The sequence below is a fragment of the Rattus norvegicus genome, chromosome 6 (genome assembly GCF_036323735.1).
Source record: "Rattus norvegicus strain BN/NHsdMcwi chromosome 6, GRCr8, whole genome shotgun sequence".
In the NCBI taxonomy this organism is placed as follows: domain Eukaryota; kingdom Metazoa; phylum Chordata; class Mammalia; order Rodentia; family Muridae; genus Rattus; species Rattus norvegicus.
Genome location: NC_086024.1, coordinates 110,371,955 through 110,395,875, shown reverse-complemented (window position 1 = coordinate 110,395,875; position 23,921 = coordinate 110,371,955). Strand labels below are relative to the sequence as shown.

Here is a 23,921-nt window from a genome sequence, read left to right as displayed (position 1 = left end):
GCCAATGAACGAACAGCACAAATGTAGTCACGACAGCATGACTCTGAATGACGGCATTCCACACAGGCGTTTGCTTTGAGTAGCGTCTCAGCTCTATGTCCCAGGCAAGCAACCCTGACCCAGCGAGCTGGCTCTCTTCTCTGCTCCAGTTTGTAGATGGTAACGTGAAATAACTCACCTAGTGTCACAGGTTATTTACAAGGCTCCTCAAGGGGAAAATGGATATAAAGGTTCTAACATGGCTTCAGAGTACACAGAGGAATTCATATTAATTACACTTAACATTTTCCTCAGCTTCAATTTTGAATGGAGTTTTGATCATGTTACTTTCAGAACTTTAAATTGGGGAACAACAAAAAAGATAATTTTTTTCTTTGGAGACAGGGAGGGTTACCTATAGTCCAGGCTGTCTTCAAACTTGCTCTATAGCCAAGGACTAGGCTTGAACTTCTCATCCTTCTTCCTCTACTTCCTAAACCCTGGGAAAGCAAGCACGTACCATCCTACTCAGCTAATGTGGCTAAAGGATCAAACCCAGGGCTCTGTGAGGGCCAGGTAAGCATTCCACTAGCTGAGCCGCATACCCAAACCATGTATTTTTGTTTTTAAATATTAAAGGCTTAAATTTAAAATGACCTTAATTAATGCACTGACACTAAAACCAGAAACTAAGTAATATACAAATAGGTGGCAAAAAGCAAATTATAAAACTTTCAGTATAATCCTGTATATGTTTTAAATCTTTCAATAATAGAATTAAATTACATATATAATTTTTCTACTATAATTTTTGACCAAGAAAAAAAACGATTAAAATATTTTTGCAGCTAGATGTGGTGATGAACATATCCCAGAACTGGGGAAGCAGAGGCAGATAGATCAAAACCAGCCTGGTCTACACAGCAAGTTCCAGGTCAGTCAAGAGTTACTTGGCAAGAACTTGCCTCAAAACAAATCAAAATTTTCCATAGAAAATTTGACATTTATGCCACCCAGAGGGAAAACTAGACTCTTCTAAGTTTGGGAACATGAATTTAACATGTTTATTTTGAGAGACTTGATATGCGGACCAAGCTTGCCTTCCTATGTATGTAGCCCAGGCCACTGTTTTTTCATTTTTTTAAAATTACATTCTGTACGTATGTGGGTGCACATCCTCCTTGGCCTATATGGTGCTCGGAAGACAACTAACAGGAGACAATTCTCTCTGCCCATCATGTGGGTTTTAGAGACAGAACTCAGGTGATCACATACAGTAACAGGAACTTTTTCCTAGCTCATGGCTTAGCCTCTTGTATTCTAGGCTTGCTGGCACGAGCCACCATTCTTTACTGAATTTAATGCTTTAGAAAAAAAAAAAGCAACCACTATTTTTTTCTTTTCTAATTATATATATATGGTCTAAAGACAGACATCTTCCTAAGGAAAATATAAAGACCACAAGGTTCCAGGGTGGCGGAGGTGGAAGGATGGCAGGGATTTTGTAACTTTTGTTCTGTTGAGTATGTTGAGTAAAAGCAGGAACTTGGTGTGATGGTTTCTATTTGCTCTGCCTAGGGAGTGGCACAGTTGAGAGGTGTGATCTTGTTGTAGGTGTGTCACTGTGGGTGTGGGCTTTAAGACCCTCATCCTAGCTGCCTAGAAGTCAGTAGTCTCCTAGCAGCCTTCAGATGAAGATGTAGAACTCTCAGCTCCTCCTGCACCATGCCTGCCTGGATGCCACCATGCTCCCTCCTTGATGCCAATGGACTGGACCTCTGAACCTGTAAGCCAGCACCAATTAAATGTTGTCCTTATGAGAGTTGCCTTGGTCGTGGTGTCTGTTCACACTAAGACATTTGGTATCTATAGAACAAATGGCTTTCTAAAAGGTCCTATTTACCCTTATACTAATCTAGCAAATTATACTTGCTAATTTAATTATTTGTCAAACAAAAAGGAAAACAGTTAAGTTTAAAGTATTATTCCCATTCTGTTTCTGTGTTATGCTTTTTGTTTTATGAGGTAGTATGTCATACAGCCCAGGTGGGGCCTGGGTTTGATTTAACACATAGCTCAGGATAATCCTTGAAGTTCTAATTCTCTCCTGCCTCTCTTCCCAATGCTGGGATTACACAGTGTGCCATTATACTTGGCTTAAAATATTATTTCTAAAACTGCAAAGTCAGTAAAAAGTGGTCAGCATTACTCTAAAATACATTCATTCTAGACTATTATAGCCAGACAAGATAAAAAGTAGTTATATATGCAATCTTTTTTAAGTTATGTCAGGTTGAATTAGCAAATAATACTAACATTTTAACTGTAAATCCATGAGTGTACACAGAAAAGTACAAAGGAAACACAAACACTGGATAATCTTTGGATTCTACTACAGCTTATATAAAATTAGCCACAGTAGGAGCACTGACCTACCTTGGACCTCTCGGACCTTCTAAGAAACTGCCTTTAGGAGGGTCTGCAAGCAGTCCACCTGACTTCACTGGCGTGTCCTTAGCTGCAATGACGGATTGAGATAGAGCAGAAGAAGACTCGCCCAGTCCTTGCTCAGATGAGAACACCTTGTTCAGAGGTTTGGAATTCCCTTGTTCTGACTGAGGTGGAGGGTGATATGGTGAAGGTGGGGTTGAACCAAAAGACACAGGTGTGGGAAGCAGTGCTTGTCTAGGTTTCTCTGGGACCTGTGAGTTCTGAGAACTGGAGGCTGGTGGAACCGGGGCTGTTAACTGAGGCGGCATCCCTTGTGGGACTCCAGGGGGAGGTATTCCAGGGGGAGGTGTGGCTGAAGATAACGGTGGGAGGGGCAGGACAGGTGGTGCCCCAGAGAGAGATGGAGGGGGAAGGACTGGTGGTGGTCCTGCTGAAGAGAGGGAGGGCGGGGGGAGAACTGCTGAAGAAAGTGATGGAGGCATTCCTGGTGGGGGAACAGAGGTTGGTAGAGAAGGTGGCATCACAGGTGGAGGCATGCCAGGTGGTGGTATGGTGGAAGGCAGGGCGGGGGGCATCACTGGTGGTGGCAATGATGGAGGTAATACTGGAGGGGGCATTGTTGGCAGAGGTGGCGGCATCTGCGAATATGGGACAAATGGAGGTGGCATTGCCATGTTTCCCATGTACTGGTTCTTCACAGCCTGAAATGAGGTGACTTTCTCCTGGAGATAGGTCTGAGTGGCTCGCATATGTCCTTGCCATGATTTCCACTGCTTCTCATACTCCTCAAGCTGATCTTTATGGGGGTAGGAATGGAGCTGCTCCTCCCACAGCTGGAACTCTCGCTCCCACTCCTGATAGAGACGTTGAAACTGTTGCTGCTGCATCTCATAGTGTCGCAGCTGCACATCGAGAGACATGGTCTACAAATAAAGACAGACATTCTTTCAAGACAGCCATGTAAGGATTGGTCCTAATTTCCATTAATAAATCAAGACTACATAAAATTTTAGGAAACTTAAAAAAAAAAAAAATGTCCAAGGGGAAAGATAAAACTGCTAGATCCTTCCCGTGATGATCACTATTTCGTCCCTTGGGCTGAGCAGCACCACACTTGGAGAAACCAAACACATGCAATGAGTGGTTCACTGTCACTGAGGATCCTTTCAGAAGATGGAAAATCCAGCCAGGCAGTGGTGGCACTCACCTTTACACCCACTGCTTGGGAGGCAGACGCAGGCGACCTGAGTTTAAGGTCAGCCTGGTTTAAAGCTCAAATCCCAGGACAGTTAGAGCTAAAACAAACAAGCTCTGACTGAAAAAAGCAAAAAAGGGAACTACATTCCTATAGGAGTATACTTTTTTTTTTTTTTTTTTTTTAAGATTTATTTATTTATTATATATAAGTACACTGTAGCTGTCTTCAGACACACCAGAAGAGGGCATCGGATCTCTTTACAGATGGTTGTGAGCCACCATGTGGTTGCTGGGAATTGAACTCATGACCTCTGGAAGAGCAGTCAGTGCTCTTAACTGCTGAGCCATCTCTCCAGCCCAAAGGAGTATACCTTAAACATGTAGGACAAACACCTAAGTCGATCACTTACGCTGTGGTGCTATGTTATCACTAACACTGCTCAGGGGTAGGTGTGTGTGCTGGCTGCCTTGGCCGATGAGTTATACACTTATTTGTTACTACAGTGGTATTTTTAGACATATCAGATTAATGTAGTTATGTGGAAACAATCCATAGGTCTTAAATCTCTTAGCAACTGTACTCTTAAGAGACCCATTCTATCTAACCCTCCCTCTTTAAGGAATTCATTACAACCGCCTCCTTCCAGTGCCTTCAATGATATATCACATTACCTGAGTATCCTTTGAAATAGCTACTTGTCAATACTTCTAGATTGTTAGTTTTTCATACTTAAATCTCTTTTAGGAGCAACAAATCCTTTCTGCATCTTTGGGAACACTTCCTGCTTACTTGTTTTGGAAACACTTACCTGTATATGTGGCGAGTGCTGGATGACTTGCTGGTACTGCTGTAGGATCTGCTGTAGCTGAGTGTGCCTCTGCATTATTCCTTGATACTGGAAGCCGACTCGATGCTGCTGGTGCTGTTGCCAATGTGCCGCTGCAGCCTGCAACTGTTTTAATCTGGCATCTTCTTCTGGGTCTTCTGACTAAATAAAAGAAATACATGTAAGCCATAAAACAGCAACCAAATCAATCAATTCCAGAATCCTCCAATTCAGGCTAACTGAGAGCAGCTATCCCACATTAGACAAACCCAAATCCCTATCTACACAGGTATTATGGATGGTAGGACAGGGGGTTGAAGGGCCACCATCTCACTAGAGTTATTCTTAGACAGGACAACCATTTCCCCAATAGGAAGAGAATTCACAGGTCTAGTACTTTCAACCCACTGAGCAGTAGAGAACCTCTGTACCTTCCTTCCCTTTCACTCTCTCCCTGTCACTGTTAGAGTACAATATATTGTTTAGTAAAGCTGAGAGAACAACATTCCAATAATGTGGGGACTTTCCATTCTCCAGTCACCATCTCAGTGTGACAAAGATGGTCATTTTCAATGCTTCCACACTGTAAGACGGTTACTATAAATGAATATATCCATTCTTCCGATGAGTAGAGAATAGATCAGCTAATCTGTCCAGAGTCACCATCACAAGTGGCAGTGTTTGGACAACTGACCCTAAAAGCTAAAGATAAATGAGTGCTCTGTACTGTGATCATGAACACATGTGGACATCTCTCTTTTAACGCTTCTCTTTCAGACAACCTCCCCAAAATTCCTTTGCTAATTTTAAACCTGATAAGACGACATCTCGTTACTTCAAAAGTGGACTTTTTACAAGTACCTGAACACATGGAGAAACTGAATGACTGAATAAACGATGAACAATCACCTGGGGCTCCTCAGGCGGGAGTGGAGGTGGCATCTCTTCATTTGGAGGTGGTAATGGGGGCTCTTCCGCTGCAAGAGGCTCTGCTATCTGACTGGTAGCTGGCACTGGAGCTTCTTCTTTTATGGGTTCTGGTACATCCTTTGCCGTGACAAGACCCTTTTTATGTCCTGGCAAATGCACTTTTGTCCTCTGCTGCAAGCTAAGCAGATGCTGTCGATACCAATATTGTTGTTGCTCCTACAATACAAGCCATTTTTAAGAATTTTATTTTATTTATTCCATGTGTATGTGTGTTTATAGGCACAAGCATGCCACAGTGTGTGGAGATCAGGAGACGGTTCTCTCCTGCCATGTGAGTCCTAAGGGATACAACTCAGGCCATCAGGCTTGACAAGTGCTTTCCCTGCTGACCCGTATCTTTGGCTCAGTTTTAATTGATAATCACCTATCTCTGCAGCTGGTACAGTATTGAGCTCAGTGTTTTGTGTAGGGCAGGCGAGTGTTCCACCACCAAGCTATAGACCAAGAATTCCTCTTATTCTTTTAGACAGAATCCCAGTAAAATGTCCAGCCTGTCTTTGAACTTGGTCTGTAGCCCCAGCAACTTCAGTCTCCTGAGCATAGGCCTGTCATTACACCCAGCTAACATAACACTTTTTCACTGTAGCTGTCTTCAGACACACCAGAAGAGGGCATTGGATCTCATTACAGATGGTGAGCCACCATGTGGTTGCTGGGATTTGAACTCAGGACCTCTGGAAGAGCAGTCAGTGCTCTTAACCACTGAGCCATCTCTCCAGCCCCATTAACACTTTGGGTTGTTATACAGAGAAACTCTGCCTCAAAAAAAGATAAAACAACAACAAAAACAAAAAATGTTTCTCGGGGCTTGAGAAATGAATGGTTCAGCAGTAGGAGAACTGGGTTCAGTTCCCAACACCCACATGATGGCTCATGACCATCTGTAACTCCAGCTCCAGGGAATCTGATGCCCTATTCTGACCTCCTTTGACACTAGGCATGCATGTGGTAGACACACACACACACACACACACACACACACAAATCACAACACATATCAAATTAAATAAATAAATCTGAGTCTGAGAAACAGGTGGTAGCACAAACCTAAAAGACTAGAAGGGGGTATGTGTCTAATTGACCTGTGAATATGAGACCAGCCTGTCAAACAAAACAAAACCAAAAACATGGAGAGAGGGGCTGGGAAGGTAGTTAAGCATGGAAAATGTTTGCTATGCAAAATCAGGACCTTACATTTCCAGAACCTACAAAAGAGACTGCAGACCACAGTGCCGGTCTGCAGCCTCAATGCCAGAAGACAGTCAGGAAGATGCTATTTTTTTTTTAACAAGATCTCCATCATTTTACTTTACCAAATGAAGACTCAGGTGCCACATGCTGTGGTGAACGCCTGCTAGCTCAGAGAGGCAGAGCAAGCACCCAGCTGACCTTCCTCCTCAGCTGGTCCAGTTCAAAAACTCCCTTAAACTGAAAGTCCCTCCATTCTGCTTCCTTTGCATCTCTGACTCTTACTCTCTATGGGTTTTTTCCCTATGTTCACTTCTTTGTCACCTGGTTGCTTGATCTGCCTCTTGACCTATGGTTGACTTTTTAAAATCCTGTTTACAATATTCAAGCAGAAAACTTTGTACAAAGGGTTTGAAGAAATGGCTCAGTGGTTAAGAGCACTGACTGCTCTTCCAGAGGTCCTGAGTTCAATTCCCAGCAACCACATGGTGCCTCACAACCATGTGTAATGGGATCTGATGCCCTCTTCTGGTGTGTCTGGAGACAGCTACAGTGTACTCATATACATAAAATAAATTATAAAGTATTTAAAAAAAAGACATGTACAAGCCAAGACACACAACTAAAAACAGGTTATTTCCAGTAACTAGTACAATCTCCAGGTTCACAGTGTAATAAAATATCCTACAATAGGAAGCTCACTGGCAAATCAGTATAACTAAAAATCCCAGCTGCAGTGCAGTGAGAGACCCTGTACCAAGAAAAAAAAAAAAAAATCAAAAAACATCCCAGTACCAACTAACTAAATAAATAAAAATCAATTTCAATTCTCATTATTCATAGACTCTATATATGTGAATTTGCTTATCTGCCAAAATTTACTTCTAACTCCAATATGGCAAGTGTTCCCAGTTACTTTATAAAGGAAGAAGAACAGTGGGAGAGCTGAGTGGCTGACAGGTGTATCCCCAGCTGAGGAAGAACAAGGTGGTGCAGCCTTCTGGCCACACTGTCATTTTCATAGCACAGTCACCCCCACAGAATCCAACAATTTTTTGCTAGCTATTTTGAATTTAAAAATCACAAACCCACCCCCCCCCCAATGTTGTAGTAATGTTGGCAGGCGGACCAGACCAGTCTGATCTACAGTGAGACCCTACGTCAAAAATCAATCAAAAAAAGTAAATAAACCAAAGTATAAGGTTCCCCAGTCACAGCCTAGTACTGTCTAGTATGCCTAAGCAGGCTGTGAGTGCTCTTACAAGAAATGTATGCTCCCTAAATTTCACTCAAGAAAGCATTACTGTTTACCAAGAGTTGAATACTAATGAATTAACAGTATCTTAAAAAATACAGTGTCTTTAAAGAGAAAGCATGTTATATGTTGAGGAACATATGATCAGAAGCTTAGATTCATCTATATTTTCCTTAGAACAAAAGTCTAATATCAGTAGTGGTACACAGCTTTAATCCCAGCACTGGGAAGGCAGAGGCAAGTGGATCTGAGTTCAAGGCCAGCCTAGTCTACAAAATTGAGTTCTGGGACAGCAAAGGTTACACAGAGAAATCCTGTTTTGAAAAACTAAAAACTAACTAAATACATAAATAAAATAAGATAAAAAAAAAAAAAAACAACTCAGTCTACATTATTCTTTGTTCTTCCTAAAACTCAAGAACCTTGTTAATCTAGATTGAATCAGAACTTTGGCTGACCTGGAATTTCCTATGTAGACCTGTTTGGCTCTCAACTCAAAGATCCACCTGTCTCTTACTGAGTAGTGGGATTAAAGGTGCACACTACCACATTCAGCTATTTTTTTTTCTTTTGATAATAAACTTTTCGTCTGTGTCAAAGGGTTAATTTTCCATGCTCATTTTAAAATTATTTATTTTTGGCTTTTTGAGGCAGGGTCTCTACATAGCCCTGGCTGTTCTGAAACTAGGGCTATAAAATAGCCTGGCCTCAAATTCATAGAGATTCACCTGCTTCTGCTTCTCAGTGCTAGGATTAAAGGTGTCACCACACCTGGCTACACGCTCACTTTCTAACCTAATTATCTTGGGGGGGGCAGTTCCTATATTGTAAATATTTTATTTTATAATCTCTCCTAATTTTCTGTGTGCAAAGATATATAAAATATTCATAATAATATGTCTTTCCCCCAAATAGACTGACTTGTTATTTGTTAATTTACACAGTGACATTTTCTTCTTCTTTCTTTCTTTCTTTTTTTTTTTTTTTTTTTTTTTTGAGCTAGGGTCCAACTATGGAGCCCGCTCTGCTCCCTAAAGGCATTGCCACCTCACCCCAGCTCTTCTTCTGCTATTTTGATCTTTTTTTTTTTTTTTTTTTTGGTTCTTTTTTTTCGGAGCTGGGGACCGAACCCAGGGCCTTGCGCTTCCTAGGTAAGTGCTCTACCACTGAGCTAAATCCCCAGCCCCCTATTTTGATCTTTTAACTTTGGCAAAGTGCTAAACCATATAACAGGATATCAATAAATGATACTGACTACCATAAGCCATTCATTTTGACTTAGAACTTTTCTAATTTATTGGCAAGAATAAATTTTATCTTACTCTATTTTGGAGCTTATTATCATACATATAACCATCAGTTCCCAGAACAAGATTACTTTTTTTTTTTTTTTTTTAGTTTTTTTAGTTTTTTCCGGAGCTGGGGATCGAACCCAGGGCCTTGCGCCTGCTAGGCAAGCGCTCTACCGCTGAGCTAAATCCCCAACCCAAGATTACTTTTAATATTCAAATTAAAAACAAAAACAAAACAAGTATGTGATGGCACACCTCTCATCTCAGAGTTTGGGAGACAGATCTTAGTGGGTTCCAGGCCACTCTGATCTATATAACCCACTATTAATAAAAAATAGTAATAATAATAAAAAATAAAAGAAATTAAAAATCAGCAATAATGAAATATTAAAACATTTTTCAGCAGGCATGACACCGTCTGTACTTGGTAGAAGCAAAAGGGTCAGAATCAAGGTCATCTTCACCACACAGTAAGCACAGTAAGTTCAACATCAGACTCAGCGACAAGAATCCATCTCAGAAAAACAAAAGGAAAAAAGAATTCAACTTCCTTCACTACTTTAAGAAAATAGTAAGCCAGACAGTGGTGGCGCAGGAAGCTGAGGCAGGCAGATCTGAGTTCAAGACCAAACAGGTCTGCAGAGTGAGTTTCAAGATAGCCAAAGAGATACAGAGAAACCCTGACTTGAAAAACCAAAGAATATACTGGAAATATCAATAGATTCATCATTTACCTTAAGAAACTAAGTCAGGGCCTGATAATGTAGCTTATCAGTTGACAGAGTACTTGACAAGCATGCACTAAAGTCCTGAATTCTTTTCTCAGCACAAAATAAAACCAAGCAGGGTGTCTATCACATGCCTATCGCGTTGGCACTCAGGAAGTGGAGGCAGGACAATGTGAAATCCAAGGTTAGGAGACAGCAAATAGGGTAAAGGTGCTGAGCAAAAGCCTGGTGACCCCAGGAGCCTACATACAAACAAAAGGAGAGAAAGGACCCCAGTGATTGTCTTTCACCTTCCACATGCACCAAGCACATGTGCCCACATCCAGACAGACAAGACAGACACACAAACACAATTTTTCAAAAGGTCACAATTCAAGGTCATTCTAAGCTTAATAGCCAGTTGAAGGCTAGCCAGGTCTAATGGAGAATCTGTCTCAAATAGGGTGTGTGTTAGGGTTAAGGGCTAGAGAAACTGCTCAGAGATTAAGAGTGATATCTACTCTCCCAGGGGACCTGTTTGTTTGTTTTTTCAACCAAAACTATCTTTATTTTTTTAGTCTTTAAAAACAAGACAAAACAAAACTCTTCTTTTCCCAAAATAACGATTAGCTTAGAAAAATGGATATATATTCAAAGTGTTTCCCTTTAAGAGAAACTTCATTTTATAGAATCTAAACATTAAAGGTTTGAAAAACAAAAAAGGCAGAATCTAATATAAGTCAAGGAAATCCACTCATACTTCAGGACCTTCTCCTCCAGGAACCAGCATTGTTATATTATTTCCGTTTAGTAGAATTTGATCTAATTTTGTAATTCGTCTTCCTTCTGGTGTAATTTCAAATTCTGTGACATCTTCCAACACCATATTGACAAAGTCATCAAATCCTAGAAGTGTACCAACGATTTCTTTCTTTCTTTTTTTTTTAAAATTTAACGAGCGGCTTATTGTAGAAAAGACAGCTGAAGGACAGATCAAATTGAAAGAATTACTGTTATAATAACTTTAATTTATCTTGCATTTTATAGAAGTCTATGAACGATTTTAAAAAGCACCTCCTTACTCCATCACGTTTCTCTGACAGTTGTTAAAGTAGGCAACGAGTATGTCAACAGCTTGAATATCAGTATCTTGCAAGGATTTCAGAACAATCACTCGCCAAAGAACTTGGCAGTTTCTATCTTGTTTTTAACTCAATGGTACATCCACTCTGATGGTAACCTGTCCAGCCGAATCTCCACCACATTTTGGAAAAATCAATGGTGATTAGCAAATTAGTTAGCTTTGGCAAGGAGCTGTGCTCGCTTGCCTGTGACAGCCTGGAAGCCAGTTTTGATACTGGCAACAGAGCATCGAGAATGACAAGTTTTACACTGTGAGAAATAGAGTAGGGTGACCGGCATGTGTGACAAGTGACGTATTCCTTGATATATCTTCTCAAGACGTTTTCTATCTGTTTCTGTTGGAATCTTCCTTTGATTACAAGTTGGTTATTACCATCTATAGAACCACTTGTACCCAATTCTGCCAATAAAAATGCAAGGAGATGTTTGGGTTGACGATGTAATAGTTTACAGATATCTGTAAAACTGACAAAAGAAGTTTTCTTGGTTCCTCCTCGGACGACCTGTGGAGGTTTCATCACAAATTTCCTCTCCTCTCCAGCAACCACATCTGGATTCTTTTCTCTCATGATGTTGAACACTCGGTTCAGCAACTCCTCATATGTGGTCTCTTTCTGAGCCTGCCCAAGCAGGCCCAGTTTGGTTACTGAATGAAATGCCATCATCTTTTTTGCTGTCTTCATCTTCTAAAGCTTCATCTTTTTCTAGTACTTCGTCTTCATCTGGGAATTTCACATTCTTCTTTTTCTTCTTCTTACTGCCAAGCATAATGTCAAGGTCGTCCTCCAGCTCGGCCGGCTCTTGAGCATCACTTTCAATCTTAACATCCTTTATAGCTTCTTCAGCTTCATCAATATCAAATATCTTTTTTGTCTTTCTCTTTTGATTGAAGAAGCTCAAGTCGTCTAAGTCATCAGAAGCACCTTTTTTCCCACCGTCCTCTTCAGCTTCCACATCTTTCTCTTCAGTTGGTTCTGGCTCCACTTCTTTTGTCTCTGAGGGCTGGGTTTCTTCTGTCTGGGCATCACTTTCTTCATCTAACATAAAAGGCTTCTTCTTCTTTTTCTTTCTTTTTGCTCATAGTAGGATCAAAAATCATCTCGTCCCCAGACATGGCTGTGGTTCGCGTGGGTTTGGCAGTGATGAAAAGTCAGACCGGTCGGCTTCACACCCCGGAGTCAGCGATACCAACGATTTCTTTATCACTCTTCATCACAATGGGAATTCTTGATCCTATACATTTGTCCACGAGCTCTAGTGGCAGGAGTTGAGACAGGTTCGTGGTCATGTTAGCCGCCATGGCCACGTTGGAAGTGCCCAGGAGACCTGTTTTAAGTTTCCAGTATCCGCATGGTGGCTCACGACCATCTATAATCCAGTTCCAAAGGATCTGATACCCTCTTCTGGTCTCTATGAGTATTAGGCATGCCCATGGCTCACAGATATACATACAGACAAAACACCCATATACATAAAATAATATTTCTAGAAAAACAAAGATATGAAAAAGCAAAGCAACTGAAACCATTTTCATTTTTGTGAGAAATTGGCCTCAAATTCTTGCTTGTCTGCTGATACTGGCATTGGAGCCTGGGCTGCCATGGGTAGCTGTTTCAGTTGCTTAAAGTATCATTAGAAGACAAAGACACCAGTTCCTTCACAAGTTAAAAGATAATGGCTACGGGGTTGGGGATTTAGCTCAGTGGTAGAGCGCTTGCCTAGCAAGCGCAAGGCCCTGGGTTCGGTCCCCAGCTCTGAAAAATAGAAAAAAAAAAAAAAAAAGATAATGGCTACAAAGATGAAGGTTAGCAGATATAGATGAATGTGTATATACTGTGTATGACACCCAGAAGTTAATGTCAGATACCGTACCCAATTTTCTCCACTTCATTTTTCTTTTTTTAAAAACAGGGTCTCTCACTGAACCTGAAGCAAGCCAATTCTGCTAAGCTGTGTCTGGTTGGCTCGCTAGTAAACCCCAGGGATCTTCTGGTTCCTACCTCCTCAGTTATCTATTGGGATTACTGATGTCCATCACACTGGCTTTTACATGGATGCTGGTCCTCATGTTTTTACTAAGCCACAGATTCTTTAATAAGAACACAACCTCTTCTTACTCCTCCCATCTTTATCTTAGATCCAATCCAAGAGATAAGCTGTGCTAGGGTTCCAGTAGTTGTTGATTCAGTGACAGTATGCTTTGTAGGTCATTTCCTATTTATTATGAACCCAATAAGTGAGAAACACAACTACTTCCGTCTTAGGCTTCAGCATGTTTCTGAAGCCTACAATGAATAAGGATGATATCAGAAATGTCCTTAGTGACCTGAAGGAAAAATCAAGTTTAGACTGGTTAACAACAGACGAGGAGCCAGTTCTTCTCAACATCCCAGCATATGGGATGCTTTCATGTCTTTTTTATTTTTTTAAGATTTATTCATTTATTATATATAAGTACACTGTAGCTGACTTCAGACACACCAGAAGAGGGCATCGGATCTCTTTACAGATGGTTGTGAGCCACCATGTGGTTGCTGGGATTTGAACTCAGGACCTCTGGAAGAGCAGTCAGTGCTCTTAACCACTGAGCCATCTTTCCAGCCCTGCTTTCATGTCTTATGGGAAAAGGTAACATATGTTACCTTTAAGAGACTGAATGGGAGCCAGAGAGATGGATAGTTCAGCAAGTCAAGCACTTGCTGTGGAAACACCGGGACCTGTGTTTGATTCCCAGCACCCACGTAAATGCAGATGGGCATGATTTATTGCCTGTAATCCCAGCACTCAGGGAAAAAGAACAGGCTAGGTAGTTAGACTAGCCACGTCAGAGTTTTAGGTTCAGTAAGAGACCCTGTGTCTGTTTATGTAGTGGAGAACAACTGAAGAAGACATCCAACATCAACCTCTGGCCTCCACAGTACATGCACACAAGTATACACACTCCACCACTGCCATCATTCAACACAGAGAAACTGAATGAAGAGACCTGAGACATTAAGAACTCTAGAATGATTTGCCACAAACATTGTTACTAATAAAGATGCACATTTATTCAGGCAGCCCTAACCACCTGCTACTGGCATAGCCATAAAACCAAGGACTACATGATTTTGCCAGAAGGGGAATGTTACTAAGTGTGTCTGTGTGCGATATTTTAGAGATCAATACTGCAGAGTGGTAGCATCCCTGTCTAGGTTATTACTAATACCTGTAATAATGACTGACTGTTATCTGTGTAGATCTTAAGTGATGAAAGAAAACCTGATTGATCAATCAAATATCTACTTTTGATTTGGTTTAAAATGACTACTTTTAATATCATTAAGATTCACATCCTCCTTTAAGAACTAAGGTCACCAGGTAAAATTAGTTTCCTTTTTTTTTTTCCTTCTTTTTCTTTTTTCTTTTTTTCGGAGCTGGGGACCGAACCCAGGGCCTTGTGCTTGGCGCTCTACCACTGAGCTAAATCCCCAACCCCTAGTTTCCATTTTTAAAAAGAATGTTCCTTTATTTCATCTTTCTCCAGTTCCTGCCCTCATTCTTTCTCGCTCCCCTTCAGTTAAAAACTTCTTAAAAGAGTGCTCTATACTCACCATCCCCATCCTCACCTTCCATCACTCCTCAAATCAATGCAATCTGGCTTCAGTCACTATGAAACTGCTCCTGCCAAGGTCAACAGTAATCTCTATGTCAGTGGGGAGACAGCTCAGAATCTTCATCTTGCTTGACCGATTAGCAGTACTTAACACAGCTGGCTATCTTGTTCCACAAGTGCCTTCCCCTCACAGTCTGTAGCCCTGCTCTGTTTTCACTTCCCGTCCTCCTAATGTTGGTCTTTCCTCCACTGGTTATTTGGACAGGTGTTTCCGAGGCTAGCCACAGGTCTTCTAGCCTCCATTCTTTTCCTATGTACACCCCCCAGCAGAGCTTACCTATTATATGTCTTAGGACATACTGTATATGTATATGATAATTCACCAGATCCTGCTTCTAGACTCTATGTCTGAATCTAACTTCTACATGGATCTCTCCATTTGGAATTTATGCCCAAGGACCTCAAACTAAGTATGCATAAAGCTTAACTCCTATTTTCCACATCATCCCCTAGCCTTTTCTCCCTATTCTTCCTCTAGGTTTCCCATTTTATTAAGTGGTATTACTAACCACTCAGAAGCCCACCCCCAAGCCCACAAATCCTTGATGCCTCCCCTTGCCATGACTATCCAACTGGCTGGATTCTAGCAGCTAGATATGACTTCCATATTTCTACCTCTTTACATCGCCACTAATAACATTTTCAAAGAATCTGACACCACTTCTGGCCTCTGTAGGCAGTGTATACACATGGTACACATAAAATAAAAATCAATCTTTCTAAATGCCAGAGCTAGAGTGAAAATGATTAAGAGCACTGGCTGCTTTTGCATCAGACCCATGTTAGGTTCCCAGCACCCATATGATGGCTCACAAACATCTGTAACTCAGAGTTACAGCAAATCTAACACCCTCTTAACTCCACAAACAATAAGTCATAGAGGTAGCAAACAGATACACACACAGGTAAAACACCCATACACATAAAATATAAATTAATAAAATGAATTCTCAATGCTAATCTAGGATGGGAGGAGTAGCTCAGTGGTACAGCCTAACATGTTTGTGCACCACACCTGCCTTTATAAAGCCCCTCAATGGACGGCTAAACACTGTCTTTGAAATAGTCTTTACAGCCTTCTCTATTACATAGCTATTATTTTCAACCTGTGCTGTCAGAGACCCTTCTGAACTTTTGGGTAATTCCTGCCTATATAGATTTTAGGATTCTCACATATATGAGGTTTTTTTTTTTGTTTGTTTTGTTTTGTTTTGTTTTTGAGACAGGGTCTCATGTAGCCCAAGCTAGCTTCAACCTCTCTATATAGCCCTGAACTCCTGATTGTTGGGATAAAGAGATATGCCACCAAACCATCTAAATATTACTTTATAAAGGTGGCTTTTTCAATCAGGATAGAGCTCCTAGCAATAGTCAATCATTTAAAAGGTATCTGTTTTTCACAATGCATACAAAGCACTGTGAACAGTGTGTGTGTGTGTGTGTGTGTGTGTGTGTGTGTGTGTGTGTGTGTATGTACACACCTGTAATTCCAATTCTCAGGAAGAGAAGACAGAAGGATCTAGAGTTCAGGGTAATTCTTAGCTACAACCAAGTTTAACACCAACTTGGGCTACAAGAGTCACTGTCTCAAAAAGCCAAAACAACAATAATAAAACTTTTTAAACCTTGCCTTTTCTAGTTTCTTTTTTTTTTCCTTGCTATGACCAAACTGTATTTTAATCTTAGAAGAGGAAGCCCCTTTTCTAGTTTCTTATATTCTAGTAATATTTTAAACTTTCCAATCTCATAGCATCCTATATTTCTTCTCCTTATTAAAATAAAAAGTCATTGACATCAAGTACCACATCTATGTTGTTCACCATTTTATCTATAGTACTAAGCATAGTATTTCACCTTAAATGACACCGCCAAACACTATACTCAATGTCAACATTTTGCATAAGTATTTTGGAGAATGAAAGAAATAAAACCACAACTCATTGAGAAGACTTCTATACACTTCAACTAGTCAACCCCTTAAACACAGAAAAACTAACTCTTAAAAAAAAGGAATATTCCATTAAGTTCTGTTTTACTCAGGTATCTAGAGAATAAAAAGAAAACAGTGAAGCATTTGTCCCATCTTTCCAATACTAAATGGATTTCCAATCGAACAGCTCTAGCTCACAATTGAAAGTTTTCTCTACATATTTCCATACACTAAGTTAGGAAGAAACTGCACAGGGGATTTAAAAACACACTACTGAAAATTCCAATGAACTGACTGAGTCCCACAAAGACGATCAATAAGTCAGTCACTAGAGAAACACAGGAAAGATATAAAACTGAGAGAGAAGCTTAACAGTGAGGACCAGATTGCACCACTTAAAGCCATTGCTCAAACTCAGCATCCGAAGTATGGGACAGCCAGGCCCTCATGATGGGTGTAACACCTACACCTACAACACCTACACCTACAACACCTACACCTACAACACCTACACCTACAACACCTACACCTACACTTGACAACTATCAACTTTGAACTTCAGCCTGGTGTTTTGCAATTAATTAATTATAAAATTATTAATTATTAATTATTTAATTATAAAAAGGAAATCAAAGACAACAAATAAAATGGTACAATTATCAAAACAGAAGCAGGGTCAGAATGTGGGATGTTTGAAAGAATGATAGATTTTTTTTCATCAAATTCAGGGCATAATGTAGGGAAAAAAGGAAACAGGAAATAGTGATATAGAGCAGGGGTTCTTGAGGAAGGGTAGCTCTTCCCCGCAGAACTGATGGTGGTGATCTCCCAATGTCTAGAAACATTTCTGACTCTCAAAACTGGGAGACCAGGAACAAAGAGGTCCCAAAGATTTACAGTGCTCAGATTCAGAAACCCTAACCTACACAATAAAGACTCTTCTATTTATCCTATATTGGATCTTAATTTGAACAAACCAACAAAATATTACTGAGACAATTGGATTATTTAACAGGGAATCATTCTGAATCCTGATACCAGGAGACATGAGGCAAATCTAGAGACAGAGCATTAGATAATACAAAAGGACTTAAGCTTTTATAATGTGCTCAATCTAAAAAAGATCTTGACCCAGCATGGTGGTACATGCCTTTATAGTAAACAGAAGTAAACAGAAGTAAACAGATCTCTGTAAGTTGGGAGACCAGTTTAGTCTACATAACAAGTTCCAGGCCTGCCAGTGCTACATACTGAGACTGTGTTTTATTTTTTTAAGAAATGAAAGGGGCTGGAGAGATGGCTCAGTGGTTAAGAGAACTGACTGCTCTTCCAGAGGTTCTGAGTTCAAATCCCAGCAACCACATGGTGGCTCACAACCATCTGTAATGAGATCTAATGCCCTCTTTTGGTGTCTCTGAAGATAGCTACAGTGTACTTATATAGTAAATAAATCTTAAAAAAAAAAAGAAATGAAAGGTCACCCCACCCTCTTCTCTTCCTTCTTTTTAAAACTAGGTAGCTGAGGTCTAGAGATGGCTCAGCAGTTAAGGTGTTTGTTACCATGCCTAAAGACGTCTGAGAGAGCCAGACAACCACAGGTTGTCCTGACTCCCATATGCACACAGTAGCACACTTGCACCCCTCCACCTCTGCCACTCAACACACAGTAAATGATAAAATGTAATGGAAAAAATGCTTTTGAAGAAAACCAACTAGGAACCTAATTAAGAATATAAAACAATAGTGGAGGGTATAGTTTTGTAGAATACTTAACTAGCATGCACAAAGCCCTGGGGCTTGATTCCAGTTATGAAAAAAACAAAAAACAAAACAAAACGAACAAACAAACAAACAAAAACAAACCACGAGCAAGGGACAGAAGATGTAAGATTTGCTTTAAAATATTTAAAATTATGTTTACAATATTTTTTCTACTTAATGCTTAAGTCTTTCACCATAAACTTTTTAGGGGCAGTGGGTAAAAGAGCATGATGAGCAATCTACCAGCCTGAATGCAATCCCCAGAACACCAACTAACTCCCAAAAGTTGTCTTCTCGCCTCCTGACCTCAATGTGCACACTGTGGCATGTCCATGTGCAGCAGGCCCACACTCCCATCATATATAATAATAAACTTAATAGCATTTTCCCAAACTAAAATATGGATGAAAAATATGCAGAAGGATAAACAATGTTTATCATCTAATAAAGTACCTCAGGTATAAAGAACAAGCACTCTTGACTCTTACACAACACATCTTTACAGTGGTTCTGCAAACTGCAAGGCACTGTCCTAGGTGCTGCAGAGGATCAGGAAGACAAACAGCACCACGTCACATGGGTAATTTGCATGCCTGGCTCATGGAGACTAAACTTTGAGATGTGCTTTGAAAGAATTCCATTTAAAGGAAAGAGAGAAGTTAAGGACATTGGGATAAACTCTATGGAGTTAAGAAAGAAAGGACATGGGGTTGAGGATTTAGCTCAGCGGTAGAGCGCTTGCCTAGCAAGCGCAAGGCCCTGGGTTTGGTCCCCAGCTCTGAAAAAAAGAAAAAAGAAAAAAAAAAAAAAAGGAAGGAAGGAAGGAAGGAAGGAAGGAAGGGAAGGACGGACATGCAAAGCCCCATTCCATTCCTCCCCCTGTATTCCCCACTGGCTTTGAACTCACTGTATAGTCTGGACGGCCTTGAACTCCTGATCCTCCTGCCTCTGCCACCTGAGTGCTAAGACTGCAGGTTTTTTTTATTACAATGCCCAGTTTATGCAGTGCTAAGAATATAATCCATGGCTTTGGAGATGCTAGCAAGCACTCAACCAATGAGCTCCATCTTAAGCCATAGGCAAGGCTGTTTGTTCTTTTTTTTTTTTTTTTTTTTTTTTTTTTTTTTTTTTTTTTTTTTTTTTTTGGTTCTTTTTTTCGGAGCTGGGGATCGAACCCAGGGCCTTGCGCTTCCTAGGTAAGCGCTCTACCACTGAGCTAAATCCCCAGCCCCAAGGCTGTTTGTTCTTGATCTGGTCTACACCCCTCCACTACTTTCTCTCTTTCAGCAAGAATCACAAGCAGTAAATGTTCCAAACACTGAAAGAAGTTCATTTAGGATGAAGCAGAAAACCAAAAGCAGTGTTCGTAGTGAGTACTTATATTAAGGTAGTCTGGTATGCACACTCTTATTTTAAAAAGCCAAAGCTGAAGTTATAGTTGAATGGTAGAGCACTTGACTAGCATATTCAAGGTGCTGAGTTTCAATCCCAAGCACAACGACAAGCCAACTATATAACTCATTTGTTTTTCTACATGCCCAGGAAAAAGTCAAGACTGAGGTCATAATTTAGCTTGAATTAATTGGGCAATGGGAGGAAATGATCCTGATGAGCAATGTAACTTTGGTATAGGGCAGCAAAATCAATTATTCTACTGTCCTATGAGTGTGTCCTGTGAAGAACTTGCTTCTCTTAAATACTGAACTACTGTAAAATTAGAATAATATACAATCATCTTTTGGAATCCTAGGCATTACCCTGAGCTTGCATATCATACAATTTTGTTTTTCTCTTAGTGAACTTAGGTAGATGAGGAATTGCTGTGTATTTCAAATAGTCATAACACATGATCTATTCCTATAGTGAGACTGGGTCTCACTGTATAGCCCAGACTGGCTTCAAACTCCATCCTCTTGCTTCTGTTGCCCAAATACTGGATGTAGGCACAGGTTACCATGCCCAGCTTCTATGCTCCTACAACTCTGTCAACCTCTCACTGTTCTGTGGAAAGCAGCATCTTCCAAGGAGATGTCTAAAGGGATGGCTCTCACAGGAACAGCTATCACAAAACTTCCCTTCTTAAACCTCAGCCAAATTCCAAGGCTATTATTTTGGAGTGAATGGTAATAACAATGAAGTGTAACAAATTAACCATGTGGTAAAATTATCCTTAAGAGGTGTAATGTCTGAATCAATTCCTGAAATATACCAACAGGTTCTCCAAGGATCAAGTCTCTAGAGACCTACATAGTCTACAAGAGCTCACAACATTGGTTAGGATGTCATGATGAGACTTTCATCTTTTAGGTGCTGAGAACCTTATTCTGGAAAGCGACAGCTATCTCTGGCTCCTATATGTTTTGTTTGTCCTAAGAAATTAACTTGTTGATGTTTACATGCATTTAAACATCAGCCCTTGGAGAATTTTCTTTTACACTGCCTTCCCCATGAAAATCTTAGTTAAAAACAAAAAAGCTCTGTGCAATAAATCTAGGCTTTTGGTCAAAGGAAACCAAGGCATCCGTCTGAGAAATAAATCTAGTGCCAACCCACTACTCTCCAAGTGTCTAGTCCTCTCTTTACTGTTCTTTTAGTAGTCCACAGTTTTGTTTTCTTTTGTTTTGTTTTGTTTTGTTTTTAAAAACTTGGCTTTCAGGGCTGACTCCTAAGCGATCTTTGGAGTTTGAATGGGCTAGTCCTTGGGTGTTGGAGTTATGATAGGCAGAAGCTGGTTAAGCCCCAAGGCCTGCTCAAGTAAAGTCTAAATGAAAGATGTGACTCCAGCAGGTGATTTCTTACCTGTGGAGTCATTGTAGAGGGATCTGGTTCAGGAGCAGCTTGTTTCTGTTCAGCATTCTTGTTCTTGGCCCCAGTCTCCAAAGGCTCTTGCTGGATAGTTGTTTTATTCCCAGAAGGGATGGACGGTGGTGGTGGTGGTAGCTGGGGTTTGGAAGGGCCCTGGGAGGAGCGGGAAGGAGATGCCTGAGAAGGGGGTAAGTAGGGCTGGGAATGGCTCAAATATGATTGCGAGGAGGAAGAGGAAGAATAAGAAGGAGTAGGCGCCAGATAGGACTGGGAAGGTGGAGACTGTGAAGGGGACGGCTGAGCAGGGGGCAGGTAGGGCTGAGCGGAAGAAGGGGGATAGTACGAGGGTGGTGGCTGAGGTGGAGGCATGTACGACTGAGATGGGGGCATATAGGATCCTGGAGGTACAGGGGGAGATTCAGGAGGGGACTCCAGCTCCATTGGAACCAAACCGGGAGGCCCATCTCGTTGGTGGTGGATCATCTGGTGTTTGTACTGCTGCTGCTTCTGATAGCTGAGGGCTGGCCCAGGTGGCGGGGGCATCGGTGGCGGTGGCGGCTGCCAGTCTCCGTAGCCGCCCCCGGGCATCACCGGCGGGGGCGGCAGCGGGGGCGGAGGAAGATGGTGGGGCTGGAGCACGCACTGCATTTGCTTCTGGTGCATCTGCTGCAGCTGCTGGAGCTGCGCCAAGTGTTGCTCTCGGAAGCTCATGAAGCCCGAAGAAGAAGGGGCCGCGGGAGCCGTCGAACTGGAGTACCCGGGCCCCGGCGAGGCCTCGGGAAGCGCCACCGGTGGCGGCGGCGGCGGGACCGGTGGCGGCGGATAGTGGCTGCTCCCGCCATACCGGCCCCAATTCGGGTACATATCAGAAATGAAGGCGCGGGGCTCGTCCCGGCGCCGTTACTCGTTGCAACCGACCTCCAGGAGCCGCGGCGGTGACGGCGACAGCCGGAACTCGCGGTGCCTACAGGCCGCGGAGCGTGTGAACGGAGCGCGCCAGTGCGCCGGCGCTACGGAGCTGGGCCCGCGGTGGGGAAGGCGGGGGACAGTGCTGAAGCAACTACGCATGCGCAGTAGCACCGAGAGGAGAACAAAGGCCAGATAGAGGGGACCTTTGCGCGGGTACTCGCTGTTGCCGCCTTCCTTCAGGTTCGGAAAATGTAAGCGGTAATAGAATGTTGTCGTAGAACCAAGACACCATAGAGTCTCACAGCCAAAAGGAGTGGTAGAAGTCCTAACGCCCTATGGGTTCACTTTTGAATGGGGGGAAAAGGAAAGATACCGTTCACAGTAGCAACAAGAACATAAAACAAGAAATTAGTAAGAAAAATCTAGAAATTATATGAAGAAAACGGCAGAATCCTACCTGAGAATAAAAATCAAACTTGAACTAACGGAAAGTCTTACAGAAGTCCTAAGTAAAAAGGAGGGAGTTTTGTAAAAATGACAGTTCTTCCCAAGTTGAATTGATTTAACTTAGTCAATCCACAGCCTGACAGGAAACAGTAATATGAAGAATGGAAAATGGATTCTGAAGGAGGAATATGAAAACGGCCCTGATTCTTTCCTACAGGTACTGTAAAAGGAAAAAAAAATATGGAATTGCTTAGATTGGTCCTCCCCCACACCCCTTAATTTTTGGTTTTTCAAGACAGGACGTTTCTGTGTGACCGCCCTGGCAGTCCTGGAACTCGCTTGTAGACAAGACTGGCCTCGAACTCACAGAGATCCTCCTGCCTCTGCTTCCCAAGCACCACCAAACCCCGCTTAGATAGAATCTTTTAACTCAAAAAGTTTTCCTGTTGGTGAATCCTTATATCTAAGGCAAAGCCAGAGAAGGGCAACTTAAAAGCTAATCTTCTGAACCCTGGAGGCAAGATATTAAAGACTTCCTTTGGTTTGGGTAATCACCGAAAATCAGAAGTGGTACACTGAATTCTGAAAGAGAGAGAGAGAGAGAGAGAGAGAGAGAGAGAGAGAGAGAGAGAGAGAGAGATTAAAGAGACATTAATTTTAAGACTATTAACTATATAAGCATGCCAATTTGAAGATGTGGCCTTGCTTTTTTTCCTAGCAACCAGATCATTACCTGTCTTGGGTAGATATGGGTAGTAGGTGTGGGGCTAGGAATTGTTTCTTTCAGTGTTTTATTGACTCAGCATAGAAATACATAAAGTTGCATGTCATAAGTATAAAACATATTGAGTTCTCACAACCTAAGTATATTTGTCCCAGCTCAAGAGCCATGTGTTGTTTGATGAGACTTTTTCTAAAGGGATACAATACACAACTACTCAGCCCAGAGAAGGAGCTCACAAGAGACCGAAGTGTAGATACCATTAAGTCCAATAAAGCAAGTTTTATTAGAGTTACTTAAAGAAATATGGTTAAGGAGCTTCAAGAGCAGAAATGACTCAAAGACACCTGCATCACCAAAACCCACTCCAGCATGGGTGACAGCTCCCAAAAGCTGGGAACCTAGAGCACACTGCACAGCCTGGAGAGGGTCAACCTCCAACACTTGTTTATATCTCTTCCTGTGAGGTGACCTGTTTTCTGCTTTTTTTCAGGCTGCTTCTCTTGTCTGAGTCTTCTTTGTGGCCCAGCTTTGTCCTGGCTTGTCTGAGAGTGATTCTAGGAAGTCTTTGGAGGTTTTTTTGGTTTTGTTTTTGTCTTTTTTTCTGTTGGGAGGGAGGAGCCTAGTGAAATCTGGTCAGTTTCAAGGACTTACTGCTTACTTT

At 41.5% G+C, this 23,921-nt stretch overlaps 2 protein-coding genes and 1 pseudogene across 6 annotated transcripts in view; all 3 read right to left on the bottom strand.

Moving 5' to 3' along the window:
* Positions 1 to 22,505, bottom strand: part of Ylpm1 (YLP motif containing 1) — a 76,208-nt gene extending 53,703 nt beyond the window's left edge. For 4 of the 5 annotated variants that reach the window (XR_010052072.1, XM_039112041.2, XM_039112043.2 and 1 more), the window contains exons 1-4: positions 21,175 to 22,505; positions 5,364 to 5,600; positions 4,437 to 4,616; positions 2,416 to 3,353 (exon numbers count right to left, since the gene is read on the bottom strand). Coding sequence is in view for 4 of the 5 variants with exons in the window: in XM_039112041.2 (XP_038967969.1) it covers positions 2,416 to 3,353; positions 4,437 to 4,616; positions 5,364 to 5,600; positions 21,175 to 22,044 (2,225 nt within the window). In the remaining variant the exon portion in view is untranslated. The remainder of the gene's footprint in view (positions 1 to 2,415; positions 3,354 to 4,436; positions 4,617 to 5,363; positions 5,601 to 21,174) is intronic. The other variant, NM_001271258.1, reaches the window with a different exon arrangement.
* LOC134479504 (U6 snRNA-associated Sm-like protein LSm5) lies at positions 8,848 to 10,910 on the bottom strand (the record flags this gene model as incomplete). The annotated part of the gene is made up of 1 exon (XM_063262812.1): positions 8,848 to 10,910. A coding segment is annotated over one exon (270 nt), but the record flags the coding sequence as incomplete, so codon positions are not given.
* Positions 10,894 to 12,642, bottom strand: LOC134479233 (eukaryotic translation initiation factor 2 subunit 2-like; annotated as a pseudogene).
* Positions 22,506 to 23,921: the final 1,416 nt, after the last annotated feature.